This window comes from Dipteris shenzhenensis, chromosome 21 (assembly GCF_047967505.1).
Source record: "Dipteris shenzhenensis isolate YYH24624 ecotype China chromosome 21, Dip_SZ_1.0, whole genome shotgun sequence".
NCBI lineage: Eukaryota > Viridiplantae > Streptophyta > Polypodiopsida > Gleicheniales > Dipteridaceae > Dipteris > Dipteris shenzhenensis.
Window position 1 is genome coordinate 12,279,551 of NC_141616.1, and position 13,071 is coordinate 12,292,621.

General features: G+C 45.7%; 1 protein-coding gene across 5 annotated transcripts in view; it reads left to right on the forward strand.

Moving 5' to 3' along the window:
- The window catches only part of LOC147888497 (phosphatidylinositol-3-phosphatase SAC1-like), a 196,098-nt gene that overhangs the window by 94,127 nt on the left and 88,900 nt on the right, over positions 1-13,071 (forward strand). For all 5 annotated transcript variants that reach the window (XM_087392609.1, XM_087392610.1, XM_087392608.1 and 2 more), the window contains 2 exons: positions 3,805-3,989; positions 4,192-4,289. In XM_087392609.1, coding sequence (XP_087248735.1) covers positions 3,805-3,989; positions 4,192-4,289 — 283 coding nt within the window. The remainder of the gene's footprint in view (positions 1-3,804; positions 3,990-4,191; positions 4,290-13,071) is intronic.

The following is a 13,071-nucleotide window of genomic DNA, read 5'->3' on the forward strand; positions in this document are numbered from 1 at the left end:
TTGAAAAAATAAAAAAAAATATATATATCAAAACTTGACTTTGAGGTCAAAAAACACAGTTTTGATTGTTTTTCTCAAATTTCAGCACTAGATTTGCTGTTCAGAGTGTCGTCCAGCAGAAATAAAGATGTCCTACTGTAGAGATATAGGAAAAAGCTAAATAACGACCTCAACCAAACCCTAAATCATCCAAAACAGTGTCGCGGCTGGTAGAGAGGCCACGAACTTGCTGAAAAAGGGGATCTAGAGTGAAGTTTTCGCGATGAAGAGCTGCAAGACTAGCAGCTTCACCACTGTCAGCAACTCCAAGCTTGAATTTGTTGAAGAAGAGCAGCTCATGGAGAGGCTAAGGGTCAGAAGAGAAAAAGATGGGGAGAAAGGAGTGGAAGGGAGCTCAATTATGGAGGAGAGGATGGCTTCCATTTGCAGGCTTCCCTCATCCTCTAGATTGAGCATGGAGAAGGGAAAGGTAGGAAAGGAGGCTCTGATACCACATGAAGGTGCATGGTGGAGAGGGAGAGAGAGAGAGGGTAGGCTAGGGAGAGATATAGAGATACTCAAAGAGAGACGTAATGAAATGGAAATGAAATAGCGAATAGTGGAGAGGGAGAGAGAGAGAGAGTAGGCTAGGGAGAGAGATAAAGATACTCAAAGAGAAAGACAGATTCGAAATCGTACTATCACGGAATACAAGATAAAGTGGAAGGATCGTGTTGAGGAGGTGGATAACTGCCAATGTGACACGTGGCATCCATAGGACATACTAGACTAGACTCGCAATAGAACTCACTAGAATACACAAAACTGGCTCATCTTGACTCCATTTCCTAACACAAAGCAATGCTTCTTGCTTCATTCTTGACATTCCACATACTTTTCAACTTGTCCCAAGCACCCTTTGCATGTTTGCACGGCTTAATGATTGACTTAATGTGCATCTTCACACTGATAATGCAATCAAAGACAAAGCTTGGGCATCCCTGCGATCAAACCTCTTCTGATCCTTCGTGGCAGCCACCTGGGCAGAGAGTTGAGATTGTAGGTAGACTAGTATCAGATTTGTAGGACCTTTGGCCATTTTACTGGAGATAGCCCAAAGAACAAGAAGAGGCCCAAGAAAGCTTCTAGTATGACCCCTCTCGTTCTTAATAGAGTGTTCCTTTGGCACCCTCGTAGACGACCGGTTTTAACAGTGTGTCCCCGTCCTGCCGCACCAATTGGTCCTCTCACACCAGTAGCCCCATGTTGGGTGGTAGGTAGAGTTGTTTCTCTTTCTCCACCTACAAATTAGGCGGGCACTTCTCTTGCCTTAAACTCTGCATTGATCGAGGCTAGTGACATCCTAGTCCTAGTCATGGCTAGCTATGCCCATGCTCAGGCTGCGGCCAGAGATGCCCCAAACATACCCTTGGATGAGGACATTCATGAAGTTCCTTCAGATCCTCTTGCAGATAATAATGACATTAGACACCAATTCTTTTAGAGTCTCATGATAGTTCAAGTGCTAGACACTCAGGAATTCAAAAGCCGTAGGCACTTCTGGAAAGATAATTATTTTGGCCTGGAATAGATAAGGACATTCAAGTTTATGTATTGAAGTTCCAGAAAAGTCAGATCAATAAGGCTGAACGCCTTAAGGTAGTATATCCTTTGGAGATCCCACCTCGCAAATGGAAAATTATCTCCATGGATTTTATTATTAGATTACCTAGGACACAGAGGGGCACGACTATGTGTGGGTAATTGTGAACCGGTTGACCAAGATGGCTCAATTTATTCTATCCAGTGAAGAGGTTAAAACTCCCAAATTAGCAAAGGTATTTGTGGAGCATCTATGGGTTGTATAGCCTACCAGCCGGCATTGTTAGTGACAGGGATAGCACATTTAATAGCCATTTTTGGAGGGATGTGTTTATGAGGTTGGAAACTATTTTGAATATGAGCACCGTCGATCATCCACAGAGTGATGGTCAAATGGAAAGGCCAATCATGTCATTGAGGATATGATTCGAGCATATGTAAGTCAAAGGCCAACGAATTGGGAAGAGTATCTTCCCATATTAGAACTTGCATGTAATAGTTCCAAGCATTCAGCCTACAAGTTTTAGTCCATTCATGATTATGTATGGAGTTAATCTAGAGCACCAATTGTGGTGGGACTCAAGAAAGACATGATTCAAGCAGCCAAAGACTTTCTCGAGGATATGAATCAAATGCTAAAATTAGCCAAAGATAACAGTAGAAACGATGAAGATAGAGCAAGAAGTGATGCAAACCCACACCATAGAAGGTTGGAGTTTGAAGAATATGTTACGGTGCCCAAATATTCAGAATCCCTAAAGATAGGTAAATGTCCAAAATTGTCTTGTAGACCATTCCTAATACTTGAGAGAAGTGGAGAATTTGCTTACAAATCAGCCTTACCAAAAGGATGTAGAGTACATCCACTTCTTTATGTAAGTAGGCTAAAAAGGAAGTTAGGAGATGATGACAATCTCATCGGAAATGAAGTCCTGGTTGAATTTTAGATAGACAAGACATACAGTATATCAAGAATGTTTGGTCAAGTGGAAAGATAGACCTGAAGAGAGTTCAACATGGGGAAGGTAAGCAATCTCTAGAGGAGGTTTTCAATTTTGTTTTGAAGGATGTAAGCCATTCTTAAGGGGAAGGGAATGTTACGTCAGCAGCAATAATTTTGGAAGCTTTAAGGCTTGGTTATGGTGAGGTGGGAAACCATAGGGATTGTCAGTACTTTGCAGTTAGTAAGGACTTTAAGGGTTTGGGTGTAGATTTATTCCTAGGCCTAGACATTTATGAGAAGTGCAAAGGATATCCCAAGAGAGGGATTGGACACATGGCACCAAGCTAAGAGCTACTTGGCAAGTGCTAGGTTAGAGAGAGAGAGAGAGAGAAAGAAAGAAAGAAAGAAGCTAAGAGCTACTTGGCAAGTGCTAGGTTAGAGAGAGAGAGAGAGAGAGAGCTCCATCTTGGAAGAAGGAGCTCAAGGAGGGTGCACCGTTGAACTACAATAGGAGCACTAAGGAAATCAAGGTTGGGTGGAGAACACACACACCATTGAGCTTTTTGTTTCAATGCTTGCAGGTCCACCAGGAAAGGAGGTGGCTTTCCTGAGTATCCTATTATTATTAACACATAATACATGATGTAGTCTATGGCTGGGTTGTAAGCAACCATGCCACCAATCGTGTTGTACAGATGATGTGGTCATAGTGGGCATAAGTATCACCTTGTACGCCTTGGAGGAATTTTCCTCACATGGTGGCCATGTAGGTTTACGCCCTTGGTCGTCAAAGATATAAACTTCATGCAGTATACTTGAAGGCTGCAGAAAAGAATATCGATCATATAGACCTAGACTGGCTGCAAGTCCAAAGACATCGCTTTGCCTTCTCAGCCACAAGCATTAATGGTGACAGCAGAGCAGGGATTTGGCCATCCTCTATACTTAGTTAGTACCGCCAACATTGCTCCTGTGCTAGCTTAATCAAAGGAAGTGAACATTGACTCCCCTTCAATGCCTCTATGCTGATGTTGGGTAAGCCAGAGGGAAATGTAACCATAGAATTATGTGCACAAGTTTTTGTGTTCAAATTATTTTTCCAGTGTTTTAGATATGATCTGAATGCCAGGGATAAGGTATTTATTACGATCTTTGAGAAAACAAACTGCGTTATCTCAATCTTTCTGTGCTTTGTAAACAAACTCTTTTTATTTTATTCTCTTCTGTTTGTTTTCAAGCATTACATGGGGTTTTGAACGTGAAAAAATGGTATCTTTCAGATATCTGAAGCGAGGAGTAAATGAGAAGGGTCGGGTAGCAAATGATGTAGAGACAGAACAGATAATTAATGGAGAACCATGGGAAGAATTTGGACAGATCAGCTCTGTTGTTCAACACCGAGGATCAATACCTCTTTTCTGGTCACAAGAAACTTCAATTCTGAGCCCAAAGCCGGATATCAAATGTGAATCTCATGCTTCATTGTCCATATGACTGTGCTTCAGCTTTTTGTGAAGGAATTGTGTTGGTCTATGTCAAAGCACACTAGCCTTAAGTCTCTCCATATCCTCATGTGACCTCATGCACCAAGAGGATAGCACATGTGAAAACATGGAAATATGAATACCATTTTATTAATCATGCTGTTTTTGTTTTGTAAATTGCAGTGGAAAGGTTTGACTCTGGTTATAAGGCAACTAGGCTTCATTTTGAAAATCTGGCTGCAAGATATGGCAACCCAATTATCATTTTGAATTTGGTGAAGGTAAACAAGACCCTTCATAGTCTCCATTTGGTACCTATACCTGTGAATCTTTGTGGCTATACAAGTAAAGTTGAAAATGGATTTCCTCGAGTCTATTCCAATTTCCGTATGTGATGTCACATGACTTCAAAATAATTGACAGGTCTTGCATCTTTCCTTTTAGTTAGTGTGTATTTTTTAGCACCCAAAAAGAGTGAACTGCTATTAAGTATGACCAAAATCCATAGAATCAGCCGTGCCGCTCACCATTCCATGCCGCACATGAGTTCATGCTAGAGCGGCGGTGCTGAGCCTCCTGCTCACCACCACCCCGTGCCCCCCCCCCCGCCTTACATCCATAGTTTGCTCCCTCGAATCAGTTTTCTGGTGCCCATACTTAAGGCTATAGCAAAGCTGGAAAAATGGCATGTCACATTGGAAAGGGACACAGGTCTTCGGGGTTTGGCATTATGCTCTATATCTTTCAGGTCGCACAAGATTTTTTGTGGGTTTTTGTTTGAACTATAGTGAAGATTGGAATCGGCCTTCATCTCCAACCTCAAGAGGATTGGGATTGACCTTCATCTCCCACCTCATGAGTGTTGTTCTTTTGGGGTTTTGTGGAGGCTTGGGAAGGAGATCTCTCTCTCACCTCTCCTATAATGATCATACTTCGGTACTGTGTTGAATGGAATATATTATTTTTTCAGTTTAAATACATAGAATAACTATAAATATCCTGTGAAACCTCATACTGAATCATACGAGGCTGTCGTAACCAATCCGGGGAGTGGAAGTTCCATGAAGGCCCTGAATGTAAAGAATAAACCATGAAAGAGGCTTCCCTGGCCACTACAGCACGTGAGGAGCCTTGAATCCAGCCCCAAGAAGCTAGGGTGTGTATGATATCCTGCTAGATCATTGAGACTGGTTGAAAGGCAAAGGTTTGAGTCCCACCTAAGGCCTCGATGCATCTGGATCTCCAAATCTACAATGTATTAAGACTGGAAAAAAAAACCTCCTCCCTCGCCCTCCCCGCCCCCTTCCTCCCTATCTCAGCTCCCCACGCCTCCCCCTCAGCCTACATCCGTCTCCCCTCTCTTTCTCCTTCTTCCTGCCCCTCTCTTTCCCTTCCCTTCCCCTCTCTCGTACCTTCTCTTTCATTTTCTTCCTGCGCCCGTGTTCAGAGCGTCCTGGGCAGTAGTTTCACGGACAGAGCTTTTTCAGTGTTGGAATCGGCCTTTTCACATCGATTGGCGAATGGATCCCCATTCAGCCAATCTCCATCCACCTCCACCGGCCACGAGAACCGTCATTTTTTCAAAAGACAAGCTGCAGCAGCTCAAGAAAGATGTGGAATTAGAGGGTTCCACATCACTTTTTGCCCGCATCTTTGGGTCACACCCTTCCAGATCACAGGCTAGAGACTGGATGCTGGCGGCGTTACTAGGAGACCTCGCCCCTCACCTTAGGGATATTCGACTTTTGGGACGTGGATTCTTCCAAGTCTTTTTCGACTCCCACGAGTCCACAGCCCTTGTTCTCAAAGCTAATCCCCTGGCTTTGGGTTCGAGGAGGATCTTTCTTTTGCCCTACACTTGGGCTTCGATCCGGTCGAGGAGGACAGGCAGGTCACATCACTGTCATTAGGTTTCCTGGTCTTCCTCAGGTCTACCATCGACTGCTTGCCACTATCGGAGCCACATTCGGAGTGGTCACGGAGATCCCCTCCCTTCCTGGCATGCCTTCTTCCTTGGCAAAGGCAATCAGTGCAGACGGGGTGCCTCGTGTTAGGGTCATTGTCTCTGACCCTAACATCTCTGATGACCACATTATGCTTCAGCGTCCAGACGGCTCTCTCTTTTGACAGAGAGTCGAGATTTCAGGTAGACAGGACCAGTGCAGGATTTGCAGGACCCTTGGGCACTTTGCTAGAGACTGCGCAAGGAAGAGAAAAAGACCCAAGAGGTCTTCTGGTGCGGCTCCTTCACGTACTACCACGACTGCACCTCCCCAGCACCCTGTACCACGCACTCCAGGACCACCAAGAGCAACAGGGCGCCCTGCTTCACGTACCCCAAGACCACCAGGGGCAGCAGGGCGCCTAATGCCCGCAGCACACCTAGTACCACGATGGAGAGCTATCAGAGCAGCTCCCTTACCTCAGGAGGAGACTTTTGATCCTGTTCAGACAGACGCCTTCCAGACTCCAGAGGTGGATGTTGCTGCAGCCCCAGACACTACAGTTCCACATCAGGAGGGGCCTTTAGATCCACCAGCCCCAGTTACTTTGGTCTCTGACCCCTTGGTTTCTGACCACGAGGGGACTACAAGTACTTCCCCCGCAGACCGTTCCTGCCACAGTCAGGACAATCGAGAAAGTGCAGGCGCAGATGAGGGCTCCTGATTCCTCAGCCACAGGCCTCCTCAACCCCCAGCTCCAGTTTTGCTGATAGAGGCCTGGCAGGTCCTTCTCCTCCATCTTCCATGAGTGCAGGTCTTCTTCGCACTCCTCGGCTAGACTTGCTTATCAGGAATTCTTTTTCGGCACTGGCAGATTCGGCGACTTTCATGGATGATGAGGAGTTTGTGCCCTCCACCTTAGGGGTCCCGATCATTGGGATTCCTTCTGACAGGGCCTCCCTTTCAGCAGGTGTGGGGATCCTTTCACTTGTTGAGTTTCCTGCCCTCAACAGGAGTGTTTCGGCCCAGGGGAAACTGGTCTCCTCTACTAGGTTGGGTAAGCCTTTCCATCCAGCATCTTCCTGTCGATGAGGATAGTCAGCTAGAACATAGAGGGCCTAGGCGGAGTTCCACACCGTCGCCGTAGGCAGCTGATCCGGAACCAACTTCATCTAGGCGTCACTGGAGGTGCTATTGATATCCTTTTTATCCAGGAACACAAGCTGGATGCCAGTGATTGCTCTAAGTCTGGCAAACTGCTTTCAAAACATACCTTCTGGTCGCCTGCTATGGGCACAAGGGGAGGTATTTGCATTTCGGTCTCTCTTTCTATTCTCCCCTTGGTTGCTGGTCATGGTATTATCTCCCCTTCTAGAGCTCAATGGATCATTATTTTGATTGGAGGGCGTAAGATTGGTCTTCTCAATCTTTATGCTCCCAACAATAGAGGGGAGCGGATCTCCTTTTGGAAGGAGTTACTCTCTTGGGCCCCCATTGCAGATACATTGGTTTTTCAGATGCATGGATTAGAGGAGTATCCTCTCTCTATAGATCAGCCCATAGCCAGTTGCTCATTGGGGGGGTAAGAGGGGACATGTTTCAGATTTCCAGATCCGTCTGCCAGTTATGTCCTCTTGCCCCGTTTCTTTTTCTGTTTGTCGCCTAAGCTATGAGTATCTACATTAGATCTCAAGCTGATATTTATGGGCTGAGGCTTCCTATCCGCCGGGAAGAAGAGCTCCTGGATAGTGAGTTGGCAGATGACACGGCTGTTTTTTTGGATGCCTCTCCCAGGACACTCACTTCCTTCCGGACAGCCTTGGATTTGTTTTGCACGGCTGCAGGTGAACACATTAATTGGCATAAATTCAGTGGTCTTTGGATTTGCGAGGATGACACCCCAGATTGGGGGTAATGATATTGGCTTCACTTGGGTACACAGGGGCTTCTCCGTCAGATATATGGGCTGCCAGGTTGGGGTGGGCATCTCTCCCTCACAAAAGTTTGCTTCGGTGTTGGAAAGCGTCAGAAGAAAGCTCCTTTTCTAGAGCTCTCAGCCAAACTTGACTTGGCCTCCAGGGTGGTGGTGGTTAACCAGGTTCTTCTAGCCACAGCATGGTTTGTATGCTCTTGTTGGTGCCACTCTAGGGATTGTATCACTCAGCTTAAGAGGCCTGTACGAAACTTTTTATGGAGTGGTCTAGATGGCACAACTGATGTTACAGCCAGGGTGGCTTGGGAGACCTTGATTCTTCCTACAAGAGAGGGGGGTTTGAATATCACCGACCCAGATCTATAGCGCAGAGCTTTACTCTGCAAGTTCGTTGTGAGAGGGCTTATGCCAGGACAAGAGCCTTGGAAGGATTTTTCTATCAGATGCATACTGTCTCGCACGCCCACTTCAGGAGAGGATTGGACACACAGTACTAGATGGGTTTTCACCACAGCCCACCTCAGGTCTCCCTCTTCCCCTCTTATGGTTGCTATCCTGAAAGCATGGGCCAGCTTCAGGAGTACTCTTCGCAGGATTCCCCCATCCACCTGTGAAGAGATTGAAAGGCAGCCTATCATGTGGAATGACAGGATTTTGGATGAGCTTGGCAGACCACTTGGAGCTTCTCCTTACATGCAGTGGCCAAGATGGGAGAGGGGCCCTGCATCTACAGTGGGAGCATGGAAAGCTTTCAGGAAGCTTCCTGCAGACCAACAGGCCCAGATGGTTCTTAATCTCAGAGGGAGTGCAGGGAGAGTCCAACAGATTGATGCACCCTTGCCCTTGGATTGGGTGGACACAGATGACATGCCTATTACTTGATCCACGTGGATGGGGGCATTTTCCAGATTAGGAGTTCCTTTACAGGTGATTGCTTTTATTGACCCACATGAGGATGCCTTAGTATATGATGTTTCTTCGGGGGCAGGCTGTCCAAATCCACAGATGATATCTTGTTGGAGGTACCATTTCAGCCAGTCAGGATAGTGGGCTCCATGGAGCTTGGCTTTCTTTCACAGTGGTACTTGGATCCTGACTCGCTTCTCCTCGCCCTTGGCTCATGGAGGCTGTGGCTCTATGGATGTGTCCCAATTAAGTTTTTGCAGTGGGACCCTGGGGAATGGAAATGGATAGATGAAGGGCACCGAGAGAAGGGCATCCCCTTCTTTCGTTACATGGTCAGTAATGCCAGGAAATTCCAGCTCAGCTCTAGGGGTTGGAAGCCTACCAAAGCTCCTCATTGGGAGAACTTTCAGATTTCTGCTGACTTGCAGAGAATTTTTTGGCAGAGGCTCTGGAAATCACACCGGAATAGAAAAATCACTGTCTTCTTTTGGCTTTTTATTCGTGGTAGGATAGCAGTGAACCACTGGAGATCCAAGTGCGGAGCTGACCCTTCTTGCCCTCGCTGCCTTTCTGCTTTGGAGACAATACAGCACTGCCGATGGGATTGCAGATAGGTGAGAATCATATGGAAGGGGATTGCAAGACTTTTTAGCACTTTTGTTCGCCTACCTTTCTATATGACCTGGGGATCAGTGGCTTGGCTTACTCTTTCAGGGCCCCATGTATTTTTTGAGAGACTTGACTCCTCTTGGGCTCTTCACATCCGACCGACGACACCTTGTGGAGTCGTGCTCTCTAGAGGATGTTCCGGCCACTCTTTTCAGGGCTGCTCACTCCTCGGTCGACTCTCCATGGGAGATCCTAGCTAGCATTGCAGCATGGCACATTTGGAGAGTGAGGTGCACTGAGGCTTTGGAGGGTTCTCAGGTTCACCCTTCTCAGATCTTGGCCAGTACTTGGACAGATACGATACACACTCTGATGGCCATTTGGGCGACCATGCAAGGATCATCTCGAGCAGCCTCCTCTAGGAGAGTTACTTTTCTCAGAGATTGGAGAGACTCTCCCTTCTTTGCTGAGACTTCTAAAGGGTTGAGATGGCATTTTCAGCCTCAGCCTTGGTTTCTTTCTACCTCATTCCTCTGAGGTGTTTTTATTACATGCTTAGCATGGTGTATTTCCGCATAGAGCTTGCTCTAGTGGGTTTCTTTCTTACTTAATAGAAGTCTCTTTTTTGAAGAAAAAAAAGAAATGATACAGGAGATAGAGGTTCATGTAAAGACATGCACTACATCTAGAAGGATAATGTGAGGGATTCCTCTAAAAGTGAAAATGGCACTGTCCAAATCAGCTCCCCCATAGAAAATCTAAGGACCTGATTGCATGAGCTAGGCCACAAGTCCTCAAGTGATATAACAATTGCCTTTCCTTGTCTGGCAATACACGTGTGCAATGCCTTGCCAAACCCCATGGCCTTTTTGCAACCCCAAATGCAATGCTGAACAGACTCAAGGCTGTGAAGCATTGCAAGATCTAGGATCTGTACCAAAAGTTTGTCTCTATCTATTGGTTGAGAGCTAGAAGAGCTAGACAAACATGGAGATCTGGCTCTTCTGACAAGTCATTTTTAAAATGGGTCTGTATAGGCAAGGTGATGCCATATTTCTCCAGGTGTGCTTTCTAGGTGGGTGTCCGTTGTAGGCTCTGAAGTTGGCCTTGTATGGCATTCCTAATTGTGTAGTCAAAGAAGGATAGTGTCTTAGAGGGAGCTGCTGCATCCATCCAATGCCAATATCTAGGGTTCCCATGCTACTGTTGGAATGTGGGCATCCAACATAGAGCCAAAGATGCTAAGGATAATTCATAACAAACGATGGACAAGGATCTATCCACCAGTTGACCATCTTTGAAGCTGACGGCTATCCTCAATCGGCTCCTAATGTGTCAATTGACTAGTCTCCAACCCTTACCAACCTTCTAGAGAACCCTCTCTCCTCCTAGTCCCAAAGGATGAAAAGGGACTGTTGGCAACGTGATCTGAGGAGGTCCTCTCAAAGTTTGGAGCGGATCTCCTTTCTTCCTTGAGTTTTCTTCAGGGTTGAGATGGCATTTTTAGCCTCCGTCTTGGTTCTTTATTAGCTCACTTTGAGCTGTTTTTTCTAAATGCATTGCATGATGTACTCCCGCATTTGAGCTTGCTCTCGCAGTTTTCATTCATACTTAATGAAGTAATTTTCTTGAAAAAAAAAAACTCAGGTTGGATACTCAATATTTTTTGGAACTTTCAAAACTCGGCTGCTCCTCCCCCTCTAGCTGCCCTCTCCCTTCAGCCCCTCCCCCTCAGCCCTCCCCTCCCTCTCTCAGCACCCCTGCTGCCACCCCTCCTTCTCTCAGCCCTCCCCTCAGCCCCTCATCTTTCTTTTGTAAAGGCAGCGAAAAACTCGGTAGAGATGAGCTGCCCAAGCCTCTAGAGTCATTTTGTGTTTCTTGACTAAGCCTTTCAAGCATAGTTCGATGTAGTTCATAAGGAGAAGGCTCTGCGTCAAAGTTTGATTGTCATTCTAGAGTTATATTTCATCATTTATGTGAGTTTCTTGTCATTTTATGCAGTGCTACTTGCATGGTTTAGAGCCAAACCAACAGTGGCATCACAACGGCCACCACGAAAGGGTTTTTGAGGTTTGCCTGAAAGATTTTCGTGAGGGTTACTTGAGTGATTGAATCGTTCGAGTGTAAGAGTTCAACTCTATGAGTTTTCTTCTAGAGGACATTGCATATCGGCCAGGTTCGTCAAGGTTCGTTGTGATGGAATCCTAGAGGAAGGAGAAAGCAGAGAGTTCACTGTTGAAATTCAATGGTAGAAATTTTGCTGCATGGCAGCTCTCAACTCGTTTGCATCTCATGAAGAAGCGTTTGTGGAGTATAGTGTCAGGAACTGAGAAGAAGCCGGAGGATCATGAGCCAGAGAAGGTGTCCGTGTGGAAGCAACGAAATGAGAAGGCAGTCGGCATAATAGAAAAAGCCTTGGGTTCACATTATTTCCATGATCTCGATGTCTCCAAGAATGCAGCAGATAATTGGGCCATCATCGAAGCTCTCTTTGGCACGAAAATGAAACATTCAAAGTCTTTTCAAACAGGAGCTATTCAACTTTTACATGGAAGAGTCTGAAGGCTTGGGAGCATGTCTAAATTGTCTTCAATCCTTGTTGAAGCAATTGTCAGATCTTGGTTCTAAAGTTGATGAAGATTTGAAGGCCGTTTTGCTCGTAGCTATATCCCAGAGGTATCCAGATATGGTGCAAATTCTTTGAGTCAACTTAGAAGATATCGAGTTTATAGATACTGTTAGAATTCTATTGAGTGAAGAACGACGGCGGCAGGGTGCAAGTGTTTATGTGGGAGAGTCAACATATGCAGTCGGCAGCAAAGACAAGAAACCTGGAGGAAGTAAGGTTGGCACAAAAGGAAAAGAAGTTCTAAAATGTCCATATTGTGAAAAAGAGGGCCATGACGATTGACATTGTTATAAGAAGGCTTATGATACTCAATATAAGATTAAAGAAAAGGTGTATGCGGCTGAGGAATCTTCTCCAACTGAGGAGTTTGCAGGTTTATCTGTGGAACAAGAACCAGTTAAAGATGATTGGTCGTTTTAAGTTTCTGCCATGCCTTGTGTAGGTGACAGTTTTTAACTTGGTCGTGCCTTGTGTGGGTGACTAGCTTTGAACTTTTCCCTGTGCGGGTAGTTCCTCTTGTGCTCAGATTTCATCTTTGGTTTGAGTTTGTTTCTAGTTTTTTCCCTCCTCAGCTCATGGGGGGGATTGTTGGCAACGTGATCTTAGGAGGTCATCTTGGTGGTGTTCTGTTTAGAGGCATTCAAAGGTTGTAGTGGTGCTTTTGGAAAGTGGAACGTGGCAGTTATGGAGACAAGGAACTGCATGGCAAGCTGAAAGGGACCAATAGCGTGGATGCATGGTTGTGGACCAATACGAGCCTTTGCATGCAGTTGTGAACAGCACGTTGAGACGGTGACACAAGTCGTATACATTCTCCGGTTGAATCGAGAATCTCTCTTTGTCCAAAAGCTTACCTTGATGAGAGTCGACTCCAACACATTCCCCTTATTTCAGTAGCATTAGATGAGCAATTGCTCATAGGGTCCTTATTAGAGTCCATTGAGATCTCGTCTTTCTTTTGTAAGGCAGCGACAAGCTCGGTAGAGATGAGCTGCCCAAGCCTCTAGAGTGATTTTGTGTTTCTTGACTAAGCTTTTCAAGCA